This window comes from Nyctereutes procyonoides, unplaced genomic scaffold (genome assembly GCF_905146905.1).
Source record: "Nyctereutes procyonoides isolate TBG_1078 unplaced genomic scaffold, NYPRO_anot_genome, whole genome shotgun sequence".
NCBI classification, from domain to species: domain Eukaryota; kingdom Metazoa; phylum Chordata; class Mammalia; order Carnivora; family Canidae; genus Nyctereutes; species Nyctereutes procyonoides.
This window is the reverse complement of record NW_026575126.1, coordinates 60,996,652-61,013,030: the sequence shown is the minus strand read 5'-3', so window position 1 is coordinate 61,013,030 and position 16,379 is coordinate 60,996,652. Positions and strand designations below refer to the sequence as shown.

General features: G+C 57.1%; 2 protein-coding genes across 3 annotated transcripts; both read left to right on the top strand.

Moving 5' to 3' along the window:
* The first annotated feature begins 847 nt into the window (after positions 1-847).
* Positions 848-3,842, top strand: LOC129520023 (polyserase-2-like). The gene is made up of 6 exons (XM_055340918.1): positions 848-924; positions 1,235-1,432; positions 1,700-1,735; positions 1,926-1,961; positions 2,186-2,348; positions 2,760-3,842. Exons 2-6 carry the CDS (start codon positions 1,396-1,398, stop codon positions 3,316-3,318), a joined length of 831 nt encoding a protein of 276 aa, XP_055196893.1. The 5' UTR covers positions 848-924; positions 1,235-1,395; the 3' UTR covers positions 3,319-3,842.
* Positions 3,843-4,824: 982 nt separating this feature from the next.
* LOC129519119 (polyserase-2) lies at positions 4,825-16,074 on the top strand. 2 transcript variants are annotated; one of them, XM_055339312.1, is made up of 16 exons: positions 4,825-4,901; positions 5,212-5,409; positions 5,677-5,712; positions 5,904-5,939; positions 6,164-6,326; positions 6,738-7,018; positions 9,793-9,959; positions 12,215-12,464; positions 12,563-12,692; positions 13,043-13,299; positions 13,385-13,548; positions 13,865-14,102; positions 14,234-14,375; positions 14,613-14,878; positions 14,956-15,077; positions 15,547-16,074. In XM_055339312.1, exons 2-16 carry the CDS (start codon positions 5,373-5,375, stop codon positions 15,823-15,825), a joined length of 2,568 nt encoding a protein of 855 aa, XP_055195287.1. In that variant the 5' UTR covers positions 4,825-4,901; positions 5,212-5,372; the 3' UTR covers positions 15,826-16,074. The 2 variants fall into 2 exon arrangements, with proteins under 2 accessions (XP_055195287.1, XP_055195286.1); XM_055339311.1 differs by lacking the exon at positions 4,825-4,901 and having other exon boundaries at positions 5,035-5,409.
* The last annotated feature ends 305 nt before the right edge of the window (positions 16,075-16,379 follow it).

Genomic DNA, 16,379 nt, shown 5'->3' with positions numbered 1-16,379 from the left:
CCTCTGCTTCTGTCTCTGCCTCTCTCTGTGTGTCTCTCATGAATAAATAAACAAATCTTGAAGAAGAAGAAGAAGAAGAAGAAGAAGAAGAAGAAGAAGAAGAAGAAGAAGAAGAAGGAGGAGGAGGAGGAGGAGGAGGAGGAGGAGGAGGAGGAGAAATGCTCTACTTGTGGGTAGCAGGGGAAACCTCAGTGTGGCTATTCTGTGACTCTCCAGGTCTACTCTCCACCCCTTCTCTATCCTGATCTGCTCCCCCAGAGCGACCTTCACAGGCCACATCGCAGGCTCCCCATCACTTTGGCTTCTGGGAAGTTTCAGGGACGGGAGAAGCTGGCAGGTGATCAGAGGGTAGGAGGAAAGTGAGATGGGGACTTTTATTTCCCAGCTCTCTGCCTACTGAGCCACAGGTTGATAAAGGTTGAATTCCTCCATGGAGGGAGCTCCCGACTCATCAGCCTCTCCTCCAGCTACAGCTCTCCCTTTGGGCTTCCAGCGTGTGCTCCCTCTCTGCGTCTCCATTACTGCTAACCCCAAGATGCTTCACCATCCCTTGGTGGTTCCCTGAACCCTGCCTATACCTCTGTAAATAGTTCCTTCATTAAATTCCTCTCAATTCCTCTTTGAGGCACCACATGTTTCTTAGGTGGCCTCCTACTGAAACACACAGAGGGGTTGAGTGACTCTCCCAAGGTCACACAAAGAGTGACAACACTTGAGAGTACTCTAACACAGAAAAGGGTGCTATCTTTTTGGCTTTGCCAGCCTGCCCAGCCCCCTCCCAGAATCCTCAGCCCTGCCCAACCTGCCGGAAATCTGTGATCCTTTTGTTGGGATGGGATTGAATTCCCTAGGGCTCCCTTCCCAGACCTGGCCAGCAACTCCAGTAACCAGAGCTGTGTGAGAAGAAAGGACCAAGCCTTTGGGGTAAGGCACACCCTGAACAGAGGTGAGGTCTCAGGTGAGTCACGCCACTGAGGGGCCACCTCCTCTGTCCCCAGGGCCTGGGTTCACCCACGGCCTGGCCTCACCAAGGAGCCAATACATCAGCCTCCCAGCACCTTGGTTGTCCTCTCCTCCCACCTTTGCCCACAGGGTTCTCCACTCTTCCATCGCCCACTCAACAGCGCCCTGGAACTAGGACATCTGCCTCCCACCCCCACCTTGGGCCTCCAGTGATGTGAGATGCTCACAGGGCTCTGGGTGGCGCCTACAGGCTCCCTACTTCCCCTTCCAGCCCCAGATCCTCTCAGATTGCCAGAGATGGGCTCCAGCCAGGGAGGGTGGGGCTGCTCCTGGGACCATCAGGTGTCACACGGGCTGTCTAGGCAGTGACAGAGCTGTGACTGGGAGCAGACCTTCACCCATCTCCGTGCCTCCAGCTGACTCAAATGTGCCATGTCTCACCACCTGCTCCTTCCACTGGTGATCCTCGGTAACTTCAGGAGACAGGAGATGGCTACAATGGGCCAGGGTCCTAGTATCTGGGGAGCTGGAAACCAGGACTCCTGGGTTCTGTGTGGGTAATGGGGGGTCAGAGGAGGAAGGGGAGGAGGGACTGAGATGTCAGAAGGGAGAGGAATAGTGTTTGAGAGGGGAAAGAGGCTTGGGTGTTATAGGGAGATGGAGCTTGCTGGGAGGGCATCAGGGAGGATTTATCAAAGTGTAGATCTCTAGCCTCTCCCTGCTTCCCTCTTTCTAGCCATCAGCCCCATCCCAGGAGCTTTCCAGAACTCAGGTAAGGCAGTTGGGGGGGGGGGGAGTCATGTGGGAGGCAGCGAAGATAGGAGGGGTAACATGCCTACTGGCAGGGGACTGAAAGCCCAGGGACTGGGAAGGGTAGGGGGCAGCGGCCTAAGAACAGGAAGATGGGGCTTCGCGGGCTGGAAGTCACCAGTACCTTCCTCTCTTTACCTTCTAACCCTCAGCTCTCAGTTCCACCCAAGAAGAACCTGAAGATCTAGGTAAGGAAGAGTGGGGAGTTCCTCAGATCCTAAGGAAAGTTAAGGCTGGCTAGGCGAGGAGGGAGGTGGAAGTCACTGGAAAATTAGACGTGCCAAGGTCCTCACTGTTCTTGTTCAGAGGGGCAAACTGAGGCCGGGTGGGAGACAGGGCTTCGTCTTGAGCTCCTTGGGCCTCCGGCGTCGGGCAGCCGGCAGGCGACAACCTCCACGGTGCCCCAATGCAGACTGCGGTCGCCCTGAGCCCTCTGCCCGAATCATGGGGGGCTCGGACGCGCAGCCGGGGAGCTGGCCGTGGCAGGTGAGCCTGCATCAGAGCGGGAGCCACATCTGCGGGGGCTCCCTCATCGCGCCTTCCTGGGTGCTCTCGGCGGCTCACTGTTTCGTGACGTGAGTATCGGCCCACAGCCCACCCCGGTCCACAGCCAGCCCTGCCTAACCCCGCGGCTTGAGACCGCGCGGCGCCGGTCTCCCCGCCCCCGCCCCCGCCCCCGCCCCCGCCCCAAGGGCTCTGCGGAGCCGGGTCACCCTGGTTCCCAAGGCGGTAGGCGCCGCCTGCAGGCCCGCCCCACCACTCCACCAAGCATCCGACCCTGAATCCCGTCTGTCCGGCGTCCCCCGGTCAACCAACCACCTGGGAATCGGATCCACTCCCCCCCTTTCTGGGAACCCCTCTGAACCTGGATCCCTCCAGCCCCAAATCCCGACCCAGGTTTCCCGCCGATCCCACCTTCCCGCGGGCTCTGAGCCCCTACCCCGACGACAGTCGGCCTCCCCCCTCCCGCCCGGGCCTCCGCGCAGGAACGGGACCCTGGAGCCTGCGACCGAGTGGTCGGTGCTGCTGGGCGCGCGCTCCCAGGCCGCGGCCCCCGGCGGCGCGCACGTGCGCGCGGTGGCCGCCATCCTCGTGCCGCGCAACTACAGCGGCGTGGACCGCGGCGCCGACCTGGCCCTGCTGCGCCTCGCCTCGCCCGCCACGCTGGGCCCCGCCGTGCGCCCCGTCTGCCTGCCGCGCGCCTCGCACCGCTTCGCCCACGGCACCACCTGCTGGGCCACCGGCTGGGGGGACATCCAGGAAGCGGGTGAGTGTCGGGGAGGTGGGTTTCGGCGGCCGCGGAGCCCGCTGAGGAGTCCCCGGGGCCGGGCCTCGAAGCCGGAGCCCCGGGTGGGCGGGCGCGCGGGGCGGGGCCTCGGGAGGTGGACCCCGGGCGAGCGCCCGGAGCGCAGACCTCGGCCCGGTGAGCGCTCCGCCCGTCTCCCTCTATCTTCCCCGCTAAGGGCCCGCAAACCAAGACTACTGACTCCTCCAACCCATTACCTCTTCACCTTTCCTTCCAGTTTTTTTCTTTCCCGGATTTAGGATCCGACCAGGGTTCCCATCCTAGCTGTGCTGTTTCAGACAAAGCGCTTCACCCAATCCATTGCTTCCTCTGAAAATTGAGCAAAATCGTGCCAGTGCATGGGGTTGTCGGGTGGATTGAGGAAATCCATGTAAAGTTGATAGCACGGTGCCGAACATACTAATTAATGCACTTTAGGTACTTTTACCCTAGATAATCGTGCACTAAAGCACAGCGCCTGGCATATCCTAAGCATTCAGCAAATGTCCGTTTCTGCCCTCCTTTCTCCGGTCCCTCTCCTCCCATCCTACCCTTCTCTCACTCATCCTCTACTTACTCACCTCCTGTCTTTTCCCTACTCACCCTCATTCATTCAGTTCATCTTTCATTTATTCAACAGATATTTCTTGAGCACCTTCTCAATGGGCTGGGCACTGAGGCATTAGAGATACGCCAGTGAACATAACCAGCAAAAGTCCCTGCCTCAGAGCTTAAATTCTAGTAGGTAGACAAGCTATACATTCAGTAGATTGAGCAAACATTACACTAGAAGGTTTGGGAGAGGGACGCCTGGGTGGCTCAGCAGTTGAGCGTCTACCTTCGGCTCAGGGCGGGATCCTGGAGTCCCGGGATCGAGTCCCACATCAGGTTCCCCTTGAGGAGCCTGCTTTTCCCTCTGCTTCTGTCTCTGCCTCTCTCTGTGTGTCTCTCATGAATAAATAAACAAATCTTGAAGAAGAAGAAGAAGAAGAAGAAGAAGAAGAAGAAGAAGAAGAAGAAGAAGAAGAAGGAGGAGGAGGAGGAGGAGGAGGAGGAGGAGGAGGAGGAGGAGGAGAAATGCTCTACTTGTGGGTAGCAGGGGAAACCTCAGTGTGGCTATTCTGTGACTCTCCAGGTCTACTCTCCACCCCTTCTCTATCCTGATCTGCTCCCCCAGAGCGACCTTCACAGGCCACATCGCAGGCTCCCCATCACTTTGGCTTCTGGGAAGTTTCAGGGACGGGAGAAGCTGGCAGGTGATCAGAGGGTAGGAGGAAAGTGAGATGGGGACTTTTATTTCCCAGCTCTCTGCCTACTGAGCCACAGGTTGATAAAGGTTGAATTCCTCCATGGAGGGAGCTCCCGACTCATCAGCCTCTCCTCCAGCTACAGCTCTCCCTTTGGGCTTCCAGCGTGTGCTCCCTCTCTGCGTCTCCATTACTGCTAACCCCAAGATGCTTCACCATCCCTTGGTGGTTCCCTGAACCCTGCCTATACCTCTGTAAATAGTTCCTTCATTAAATTCCTCTCAATTCCTCTTTGAGGCACCACATGTTTCTTAGGTGGCCTCCTACTGAAACACACAGAGGGGTTGAGTGACTCTCCCAAGGTCACACAAAGAGTGACAACACTTGAGAGTACTCTAACACAGAAAAGGGTGCTATCTTTTTGGCTTTGCCAGCCTGCCCAGCCCCCTCCCAGAATCCTCAGCCCTGCCCAACCTGCCGGAAATCTGTGATCCTTTTGTTGGGATGGGATTGAATTCCCTAGGGCTCCCTTCCCAGACCTGGCCAGCAACTCCAGTAACCAGAGCTGTGTGAGAAGAAAGGACCAAGCCTTTGGGGTAAGGCACACCCTGAACAGAGGTGAGGTCTCAGGTGAGTCACGCCACTGAGGGGCCACCTCCTCTGTCCCCAGGGCCTGGGTTCACCCACGGCCTGGCCTCACCAAGGAGCCAATACATCAGCCTCCCAGCACCTTGGTTGTCCTCTCCTCCCACCTTTGCCCACAGGGTTCTCCACTCTTCCATCGCCCACTCAACAGCGCCCTGGAACTAGGACATCTGCCTCCCACCCCCACCTTGGGCCTCCAGTGATGTGAGATGCTCACAGGGCTCTGGGTGGCGCCTACAGGCTCCCTACTTCCCCTTCCAGCCCCAGATCCTCTCAGATTGCCAGAGATGGGCTCCAGCCAGGGAGGGTGGGGCTGCTCCTGGGACCATCAGGTGTCACACGGGCTGTCTAGGCAGTGACAGAGCTGTGACTGGGAGCAGACCTTCACCCATCTCCGTGCCTCCAGCTGACTCAAATGTGCCATGTCTCACCACCTGCTCCTTCCACTGGTGATCCTCGGTAACTTCAGGAGACAGGAGATGGCTACAATGGGCCAGGGTCCTAGTATCTGGGGAGCTGGAAACCAGGACTCCTGGGTTCTGTGTGGGTAATGGGGGGTCAGAGGAGGAAGGGGAGGAGGGACTGAGATGTCAGAAGGGAGAGGAATAGTGTTTGAGAGGGGAAAGAGGCTTGGGTGTTATAGGGAGATGGAGCTTGCTGGGAGGGCATCAGGGAGGATTTATCAAAGTGTAGATCTCTAGCCTCTCCCTGCTTCCCTCTTTCTAGCCATCAGCCCCATCCCAGGAGCTTTCCAGAACTCAGGTAAGGCAGTTGGGGGGGGGGGGGAGTCATGTGGGAGGCAGCGAAGATAGGAGGGGTAACATGCCTACTGGCAGGGGACTGAAAGCCCAGGGACTGGGAAGGGTAGGGGGCAGCGGCCTAAGAACAGGAAGATGGGGCTTCGCGGGCTGGAAGTCACCAGTACCTTCCTCTCTTTACCTTCTAACCCTCAGCTCTCAGTTCCACCCAAGAAGAACCTGAAGATCTAGGTAAGGAAGAGTGGGGAGTTCCTCAGATCCTAAGGAAAGTTAAGGCTGGCTAGGCGAGGAGGGAGGTGGAAGTCACTGGAAAATTAGACGTGCCAAGGTCCTCACTGTTCTTGTTCAGAGGGGCAAACTGAGGCCGGGTGGGAGACAGGGCTTCGTCTTGAGCTCCTTGGGCCTCCGGCGTCGGGCAGCCGGCAGGCGACAACCTCCACGGTGCCCCAATGCAGACTGCGGTCGCCCTGAGCCCTCTGCCCGAATCATGGGGGGCTCGGACGCGCAGCCGGGGAGCTGGCCGTGGCAGGTGAGCCTGCATCAGAGCGGGAGCCACATCTGCGGGGGCTCCCTCATCGCGCCTTCCTGGGTGCTCTCGGCGGCTCACTGTTTCGTGACGTGAGTATCGGCCCACAGCCCACCCCGGTCCACAGCCAGCCCTGCCTAACCCCGCGGCTTGAGACCGCGCGGCGCCGGTCTCCCCGCCCCCGCCCCCGCCCCCGCCCCCGCCCCAAGGGCTCTGCGGAGCCGGGTCACCCTGGTTCCCAAGGCGGTAGGCGCCGCCTGCAGGCCCGCCCCACCACTCCACCAAGCATCCGACCCTGAATCCCGTCTGTCCGGCGTCCCCCGGTCAACCAACCACCTGGGAATCGGATCCACTCCCCCCCTTTCTGGGAACCCCTCTGAACCTGGATCCCTCCAGCCCCAAATCCCGACCCAGGTTTCCCGCCGATCCCACCTTCCCGCGGGCTCTGAGCCCCTACCCCGACGACAGTCGGCCTCCCCCCTCCCGCCCGGGCCTCCGCGCAGGAACGGGACCCTGGAGCCTGCGACCGAGTGGTCGGTGCTGCTGGGCGCGCGCTCCCAGGCCGCGGCCCCCGGCGGCGCGCACGTGCGCGCGGTGGCCGCCATCCTCGTGCCGCGCAACTACAGCGGCGTGGACCGCGGCGCCGACCTGGCCCTGCTGCGCCTCGCCTCGCCCGCCACGCTGGGCCCCGCCGTGCGCCCCGTCTGCCTGCCGCGCGCCTCGCACCGCTTCGCCCACGGCACCACCTGCTGGGCCACCGGCTGGGGGGACATCCAGGAAGCGGGTGAGTGTCGGGGAGGTGGGTTTCGGCGGCCGCGGAGCCCGCTGAGGAGTCCCCGGGGCCGGGCCTCGAAGCCGGAGCCCCGGGTGGGCGGGCGCGCGGGGCGGGGCCTCGGGAGGTGGACCCCGGGCGAGCGCCCGGAGCGCAGACCTCGGCCCGGTGAGCGCTCCGCCCGTCTCCCTCTATCTTCCCCGCTAAGGGCCCGCAAACCAAGACTACTGACTCCTCCAACCCATTACCTCTTCACCTTTCCTTCCAGTTTTTTTCTTTCCCGGATTTAGGATCCGACCAGGGTTCCCATCCTAGCTGTGCTGTTTCAGACAAAGCGCTTCACCCAATCCATTGCTTCCTCTGAAAATTGAGCAAAATCGTGCCAGTGCATGGGGTTGTCGGGTGGATTGAGGAAATCCATGTAAAGTTGATAGCACGGTGCCGAACATACTAATTAATGCACTTTAGGTACTTTTACCCTAGATAATCGTGCACTAAAGCACAGCGCCTGGCATATCCTAAGCATTCAGCAAATGTCCGTTTCTGCCCTCCTTTCTCCGGTCCCTCTCCTCCCATCCTACCCTTCTCTCACTCATCCTCTACTTACTCACCTCCTGTCTTTTCCCTACTCACCCTCATTCATTCAGTTCATCTTTCATTTATTCAACAGATATTTCTTGAGCACCTTCTCAATGGGCTGGGCACTGAGGCATTAGAGATACGCCAGTGAACATAACCAGCAAAAGTCCCTGCCTCAGAGCTTAAATTCTAGTAGGTAGACAAGCTATACATTCAGTAGATTGAGCAAACATTACACTAGAAGGTTTGGGAGAGGGACGCCTGGGTGGCTCAGTGGTTGAGCGTCTGCCTTCGGCTCTCGGCGTGATCCTGGTCCAGGGGTGGAGTCCCACGTCTGGCTCCCTGTGAGGAGCCTGCTTCTTCTTCTGTCTGTATCTCTGCTTCCCTCTGGGTCTCTCATGAATAAATAAATAAATAAATAAATAAATAAATAAATAAATAAATAAATAAATAAATATTAAAAAAAAAGAAGAAGGTTTGAGAGGAAATAGAGCACTTTCCCATTCCCTATCATCCCTATTATCCAGTGCTACTTTTCCATGTTAACAAGGCCCCCACAATGCATTACTGTGATCAGACCTGTGCTGTGCAGTGCCCAGGGCTTTAGCAAGGGTGCTTCAGGAGAAGATACCACAGCCTGTGCTTAGAGGGGCCCCATCAGGGCAGAAGATGACATCAAAGGGTCATTCTGAGCACATAGGAAGTCCATGGGGATGGGCCCAAACCATCCTGACAAAGGGTATCCAGAACAGGAGATTTCTGGGGAGCTGTTGTAAAGAGGACATAAGTTAGCATAACAGGCTAGTGTGGGGAGATGGAGGCCACTCTGGGGACTCACATGAGACATGACAGATGGAGAAGGGCCAGCTTGCCAGGCTGGAATGGAAGAGGCATAGGCAACAGAGGTCACGAAAGTTGCTAGGGCTGGACTATGAAAGCCCTAAGGTCAAACCAAGGTCCAGAGTACTCCACCAGCTCCCAGGATCCCTAGGACAATCCCCAAACTTGCCTGGATAGCCCTCAAGTACAGCCTCACCATTACCTGACCTCTCAGGATTCTGGGTGGGGAGGCAACGAGCTCTGTCCACGCTCTCCACCACGCGTTCCTGGATTCTGAGACGTTGTTTCCATCAAAGGCAGGTTTAAAAAAAAAAAAAAGGCAGGTTTACCTCAGGAAAGGGGTAGGCCTCAGATGTAGACAGTGGGATCCATTGATTGTTCTTGATAAGATCAGAGCTGAGCTTTAAACACATTCCTCTGTCATGGGGCACCTGGTGGCTCAGTCGGATAAGCATCTGACTCTTGATCTCAGCTCAGGTCTTGAGCCCAGTGTCGTGGGTTTAAGCCCCAAGTTGGGCTCCATGCTGGGTGTGCAACCTACCTAAAAAAAATTTTTTTTAAAGATTCTACCCATTTATTCATGATAGACACAGAGAGAGAGGGGCAGAGACACAGGCAAAGGGAGAAGCAGGCTCCATGCTGGGAGCCTGACACGGGACTCGATCCCAGGACTCCAGGATCACACCCTGGGCCAAAGGCAGGCGCTAAACAGCTGAGCCACCCAGGGATCCCCCCTACCTAAAATTTTTTAAAAAATTAAAAATTAAAAAAAAAGAACATTCCTCTGTCAGCAACAAGTGAAGGGTGAGTGAGGAATGGACCAGTGAGGAACCTGGGCCAATCATCCAGACCCAAAGTTGTGCTTTCTAAACCAGGACAATTGCAGTGAAAATTGCAAGAAGTCACAATGAGAGGTTTTCAGGATTTGGGAACTGATTGGAGAGGGGAAGCTGAGGCAGGGGTCAGAGCTGACACCCAGACTCCATGCTCTGTAACTTGGTACAGGGCCATGCTAGTCTCTATGGCACCTTTATTGAAAAGGGTACCCTCTCAAGATTGGCACAACCCATATCAGGGCACAGAGCTCAGTGATTTTAGCCCCACCATGCATCATTTATTGTCTGGATACCTTTCTCCACTGCACTACCATCCATGGAAGCTCTCACCAGGTGTTTGACGGGGCCACTCCTGAGATGAGGGTGTAAGAAGAAGTTCTCTAATAACTGGTTTTGAATTCAGCAGGTGAGGGTGTCCTGGGGCATCTAGATAGAGATGCCCAGGAGGCACCTGGAGGGCATAGAGCTGAGCTAGGGAACAGAGGACTTCATATCTGCCTCACAGCCTTTGCTCTCTGGTTCTGCCTGCAGACCCTCTGCCTCTCCCATGGGTGCTACAAGAAGTGGAGCTCAGGCTGCTGGGAGAGGCTGCCTGTCAGTGTCTCTATAGCCGGCCTGGCCCCTTCAACCTCACTTTCCAGCTATTGCCAGGGATGCTGTGTGCTGGCTACCAGGAGGGCCGCAGGGACACTTGCCAGGTATGGAGGGGGGAGGCCTGCATCTGCCCAGCAGGGCCAGGCAAAACCCTGATAGGAATCATGGGGAATAGACAAATCTCATCTCTCTCTCTGCAAAAAGAGGGCAAGATTGCTAATGATTGCTAAAGAGGATTGATGAGAAGATTATAAATGGACAGAACTTGGAGCTTGACAAGAGGGTACTGTTACTTATGGCAGTTCACCGTGCAGAGGTTATGTGTCAGACTCTAGAGTGAGTCAGCCTGGTAGGAAGTCCAGCACCACCACTTATTAGTTCTGTGACCTTGGCTGAGTTATTTAACTTTTGGATGTCCAGACTTTCTGACCTGGCAGATGGAGATGATAGCATTATTGACCTCATAAGGTAATTATGATGATCACATGAATTTATAGATATAAAAACACTTAGGACAGTGTTTGGTTTTTAATAAGAGCTTAAATAAGTATTAGCTATTATTATTATTATTCCACATCCCAGTCCACAATACATCACATGTTACTTAGTAAATATTCAACACATAGTTATTTTTTTTAAAAAAATGAGTTTATCTGCGGTGCCTGACTGGCTCAGTCCATAGAATGTATGACTCTGTTTTGTTTTGTTTTGTTTTAAGATTTTTATTTATTTATCCATGAAAGACACAGAGAAAGAGGCAGAAACATAAGCAGAGGGAGAAGCGGGCTCCCTGCGGGGAGCCTGATGCAGGACCCAATCCCAGGACCCCAGGATCATGATCTGATCCAAAGGCAGATGCTCCACCACTAAGCCACCCAGGTGCCCCGAGTGTACAACTCTTGATCTCAAGGTAGTGAGTTCAAGCCCCATATTGGGTGCAGAAATTATTTAAAAATAAAATTTTAAAAAGAAGAAGGATTAATCCTTTACAAAAGAGAATTTCCCAGATACCTTGCTGAAAACGAACACATACTATATTTTAACTATTTTCCCCAGAAGCTTTCCTCCAATGGCACACATTTTTTTGTGTGATTGATTGATTTGAGGGCAGCCCCCGTGACACAGCGGTTTGGCACCGCCTGCAGCCCCAGGTGTGATCCTGGAGACCCGGGATCGAGTCCCACGTCGGGCTCCCTGAATGGAGCCTGCTTCTCCCTCTGCCTGTGTCTCTGTCTCTCTCTCTCTGTCTGTCTCTCATGAATAAATAAAAGCTTAAAAAAAAGATTTATTTGAGAGATAGAGTACAAGTGGGGGGAGGAAGAGGGACAAGCAGACTCTGCACTTGATCCCACCATCCTGAGATAATGACCTGAGCTAAAATCAAGAGTCAGATGCTTTGGGGTGTCTGGATGACTAAGATGGTTGAGTGTCCAACTCCTGGTTTGGGCTCAGGTCATGATCTCCTGCTGGGAGATCTCTGGCATCTGGGCTCCCTGCTCAGCTGAGGAGTCTGCTTCTCCCTCTCCCTCTGCCCTTCCCCCCAACTCATGTGCGCTCTCTCTCTCTCTCTCAAATAAATAAAATCTTAAAATAAATAAATAACTCTTTTAAAATATTATCTAAAAAAAAGATACTTAACTGAGTCACCCAGGCACCCCCAATGGCACACATTTTTGAGGGTGCTCAAGCATGCATGGTGGCAATAGATTCAAGCTAGATAGCCTTCCTTCCAGGTCCCCCCCAGTTATGAGGTTCCAGGACCCATGGACATAATCCCCTGCCTCCTTATTTATTTATTTGTTTGTTTGTGTTTGTTTGTTTGTTTTTGAGAGACACACAGAGAGAGGCAGAGACGTAGGCAGAGAGAGAGAAGCAGGCCCCACTCGATCCAGGATCATGCCCTGAGCGGAAGGCAGACGCTCAACTGCTGAGCCACCCAAGCGTCCCCGCTTGCTGCTTTCTAACAGCTTATTTCTAACAGCCTCTTCCTCCTGACTTGTGGCATCTCTGATTTGCTTCAACAAGTGGTTGCACTTAGAAATCCAGAACGGGATTTGAGGCATTTAATGAACAAGAATCATTTGGCTCTGAATGGACCCTGCAGGTCTCTCTAGCATGGTCTTGAATGAATTAGCTTGGTGCCCTTGACTCTGGCTGCTCATCAACCTTTCTGCCTTACAAGGCTTTCTTCTGCTTAGAGTTGTAGGGAATGCAGAGGACAAAGCTCAGACAGGGCAAATTTCTAGAAGGTGGCTCTATGTTGGGCAACAAGAAGAGGTCTAGAACCTTTGTGAGGTGACCCAGTGTAAGCTGGTGGGTCCCTGGGCTGACCCCTTGACACTGAATTATCTGTCATCAGGGAGACTCTGGGGGCCCCCTGGTCTGTGAGGAAGGTGGCCGATGGTTCCAGGCAGGAGTCACCAGCTTTGGCTTTGGCTGTGGACGGAGGAACCGCCCCGGAATCTTCACCGCTGTGGCTCCTTATGAGGCATGGATACGGGAACAGGTGATTGGCTCAGAGCCTGGGCCTGCCTTTCCCACCCAGTCCTGGGAGCCCCAGTCAGGTGCCTGGGAGCCCACGGATCAGAACTGCAGCATTGCTCTGCCAGGTGAGGGAGCAGGACCCCTAGATAGCAGCTGGACATGGGAGATTTGAGTTGGGGTAGGGGTCTGGGAGGCCCCCTGACCCAGGCCTCTCACCCCTCAGAGTGCGGGAAGGCCCCAAGGCCAGGGGCCTGGCCCTGGGAGGTCCGGGTGATGGTGCCAGGATCCAGACCCTGCCATGGGGCGTTGGTGTCTGAAAGCTGGGTCTTGGCACCTGCCAGCTGCTTTCTGGAGTGAGTGAAAACCCAGTCTCAGACACATTCTTGCCCCTCCTCCCCCGACCTGAGACACTATTTACCTGTCCTCAGCCCTTCCCCCGTGTAGGGTAGGAGTAGGGGTGGAGGGGCACATCTATGTGGAGTGTGGGGTCTCACTGGCAGGTGTAGGATCCAGCTCGCAAAGTAGGATCCTAGTCTACCTGGGGCGAGTAGGGGGTAGTATGAGTTTGATCCGGGATGCCACGAGTCCAAGCCAGATGTGTGTGTGTGTGTGTGTGTGTGTGTGTGTGTGTGTGTGTGTGTGTGTGGTTTCGAGCTGAGTGTGCAGGATCCGGCCCACGGCCCCAGTTTCCCCCATCCCGCAGCCCCATCAACTCAGATGGCCCGCCCCGCGACCTGGACACCTGGCGCGTGCTGCTGCCCTCGCGTCCGCGCGCAGAGCTGGTGGCGCGCCTCGTGCCGCACGACAATGCCTCGTGGGACGACGCCTCGGACCTGGCGCTGCTGCAGCTGCGAGCGCCGGTGAACCTGAGCACGGCCCCACGGCCAGTGTGCCTCCCTCACCCAGAACACTACTTCCTGCCCGGCAGCCGCTGCCGCCTGGCTCGCTGGGGCCGCGGGGGTGAGCAGGGGGCGGCGCCGGGCTGGACGGAGGCGAGCGGGACTCACTCCCACGCGGTGCTGGCGCTCTCTCTTCTCGGTTCCAGAACCGGCGCCCGGCCCCAACGCACAGCTCGAGGCCGAGCTGCTGGGCGGCTGGTGGTGTCACTGCCTGTACGGCCGCCAGGGGGCGTCCGTGCCGCCGCCGGGAGACCCGCCGCGCGCGCTCTGCCCCGCGTACCAGGAGGAGGAGGAGGCGGGCGGCTGCTGGGTGCGCGGCGGGGGCGGGGCGGCAGGGGCCGGGCGCCCGGGTCCTGAAGGCCACCTGGAGCACTTCGGGGAGGGGCCTGAGATGGGCCCTGGGCGACGTCTGGCCTTGCTACACCTAGGTTCACAGAGAATCCTAAAGCGAGGGCTGACTTCTTGTGCAGACTAGTATTGGCGAGTGGCGTGGAGGAGGTGGGGCTTGTCATGTCTGAGTGGGAGAGAGAGCGAGGGAGAGAGAGAGGGAGAGAGCGAGGGAGGTGCAGGAAAGCCCCAGGACCTTGGAGAGCCTCTCACTAGCGCGCACACACTCTTGCTTGCAGAACTACTCTCATCGGAGCCTCCTGTGCCAGGAGGAGGGGACTTGGTTCCTGGCTGGAATCAGCGACTTTTCCAGTGGCTGCCTGCGTCCCAGAGTCTTCCACCCCCTGCAGACCCATGGCCCGTGGATCAGCCACGTGACTCGCGGAGCCTACCTAGAAGACCAGCTGACCTGGGACTGGGGCTCTGAGGGGGAGGAGACTGACACACAGACTTGTCCCCCGCGCACAGAACATGGTGGTGAGGGCTCAGGGCTTAATGTCTCCTGAGACTTTGGGGCTTAGGGGCTCCTACATGAGCTAAGACCCGTGGTTAGGTCTTCATGGGTCAGCTGCGAAGCCCCCGTTTAAGTGGTCACCTCCTCTCCTTAGCCTGTGGCCTGCGACCAGAGCCCGCTGTGGTGGGGGTCCTGTGGCCCTGGTTGGCAGAAGTGCACGTGGCTGGAGATCGAGTCTGCACTGGGATCCTGGTGGCCCCAGGCTGGGTTCTGGCAGCCACTCACTGTGTCCTCAGGTGGGTCTCACCCATCTCTTGGACAAGAGGAAAAATGGAGAGATGGGCCTAAGGGCTCTTAACAATAGTGGGACTCTCCATTTGGAGCTCTTACGGTGCAGGGGAGTGCCTCAAGTGTTTTGAGGTAGAAGAGAGATCTGGCAGGAGGAATACTCAATGGAACGACCCATTCTGCACTGGAAAGGACTTTACGGCCACTGGGAGAGCAGGGGATGACATTGAGCTTTGTTCCAACAGGCCAGGCTCCACGACAGTGCCTTATATTGAAGTGTACCTGGGCCGGGCGGGGGCCAGCCCCCTCCCACAGGGCCACCAGGTATCCCGGGTGGTCACCAGCATCCGCCTGCCCCGGCACCTGGGACTTCGGCCCCCTTTGGCCCTCCTGGAGCTGAGCTCCCGGGTGGAACCCTCCCCATCAGCCCTGCCCATCTGCCTTCACCCAGGGGGTATCCCCCTGGGGGCCAGCTGTTGGGTGCTGGGCTGGAAGGACCCCCGGGACCGAGGTGAGAGCCCAGGGTCCTGGGGGTGAGGAGTGACTGAAGGCCAGAAGCCCTGCGACAACCCTCTCTCCTCTCTCTAGTCCCCGTGGCTGCAGCTGTCTCTATCTTGATGCCGCGACTCTGTCACTGTCTCTATCAGGGCATCCTGCCCCCTGGGACTCTCTGTGTTCTGTATTCGGAGGGTCAGGAGGACAGATGTGAGGTAAAGGGGCCTGGGCATCCCCATCCGGGGAGAGGGGAGTCAGGCAGCACTGGGCAGCCCAGCAGGACCCTAGAGAGTGAGCTGGGTTAGAATTCCTTTTTTTTTTTTTTTAAGATTTTATTTATTTATTCATGAGAGACACAGAGAGGCAGAGACATGGGCAGAGGGAGAAGCAGGCCTCCTGCGGGGAGCCTGATGTGGGGATCATGGGATCATGCTGCGATTGTGACCTGAGCCAAAGGCAGACGTTCAACCACTGAGCCACCCAGGCGCCCTTGGGTTGGAATTCTTGAGCGCTGGGCCCCAAATGGGAAGAAGCAGTGCTTCCCATCTGGACTTTAGAGAGAGACCAGGGGCCCGGATGCCTGAGGATAGGGACAAGCAACGCTCTGTGGCTGGACTCTAAGAAGAAATAGAGGAGCAGGAGGAAGGGTAAGAGACCCTTTGGGGCTTGGCTCTGATACTGCAGGTGACCTCAGCACCTCCGCTCCTGTGCCAGACGGAGGGAGGCTCCTGGGTGCTCATGGGCATGGCTGTTCGAGGGAGCCGGGAGCTGTTCGCTGCCATTGGCCCGGAAGAGGCCTGGATCTCCCAGGTGGTGGAGGAAGCCCATTTCCTGCCTCCCAATGGCTACCCCCACTGGCCCCCTGAAGGCAGCAACCTCTGCCCCCCTGAAATGGCCAGGGCCTCAGGTTCCCCTCGGGTTGCCCTCTTCCTGCTGCTCCTGACCCCCCTGATCCAGGGCTGAGGGGGCCTGGGTCCGTGAGCCACCCCTCCTCCTCCTCCCCCCACTCCCTCCAGCCTTCCACTTCCCACCCAGTACGGCTGGAATGTGGCCCAACCGGCTTTGTTCCCTCGCCCGCCACTGCCACCGAACCTCCAGGCCGCCCCACCCACCTGGACTGCAGCGGCTCTGGCTCTGGGTAATTGGGCCTCCCCAGCTATTTTGGGCTCTGGAATCCTTGGGGGCACCGGGAAGCGGACAATAAAGGTGTAAACACAGACACATGGCCTTATGTCATTGCTGGGGGCAGGCCAAGGGGCTGGGGGAAGCCCACAGGGTAGGGCCCATCCCTGCTGGGGCTCTGTGAGTCAGGCTTTGGGCTCCCAGGAAATGTGTCCCTGATAACGTGGCAGCTGTCCTTCATTCCTGCCCCAGGGCGGGGGAGGTGGGGTGGCAGCTGGGTGTGTGTCACCTCCCCGGTGGAATCAGCATCCCTAGCACCTGCCAGACACCTCAGCCCAGGCTCAGACCCTACTGTCCTCCCCCCAACCCAGAGCAAGGGCTAGGGTGAGGGTTGA

Excerpts from the sequence above, each read along its gene's own strand:
- LOC129520023 (XM_055340918.1), top strand. The coding sequence starts at position 1,396 with ATGTCTCACCACCTGCTCCTTCCACTGGTGATCCTCG. Across the intron at positions 1,962-2,185 it reads AGAAGAACCTGAAGATCTAG|ACTGCGGTCGCCCTGAGCCC; the intron begins GTAAGGAAGAGT and ends GCCCCAATGCAG. Across the intron at positions 2,349-2,759 it reads GCGGCTCACTGTTTCGTGAC|GAACGGGACCCTGGAGCCTG; the intron begins GTGAGTATCGGC and ends GCCTCCGCGCAG.
- LOC129519119 (XM_055339312.1), top strand. The coding sequence starts at position 5,373 with ATGTCTCACCACCTGCTCCTTCCACTGGTGATCCTCG. Across the intron at positions 5,410-5,676 it reads CCTTCCACTGGTGATCCTCG|CCATCAGCCCCATCCCAGGA; the intron begins GTAACTTCAGGA and ends CCCTCTTTCTAG. Across the intron at positions 12,465-12,562 it reads CTGCAGCATTGCTCTGCCAG|AGTGCGGGAAGGCCCCAAGG; the intron begins GTGAGGGAGCAG and ends CTCACCCCTCAG.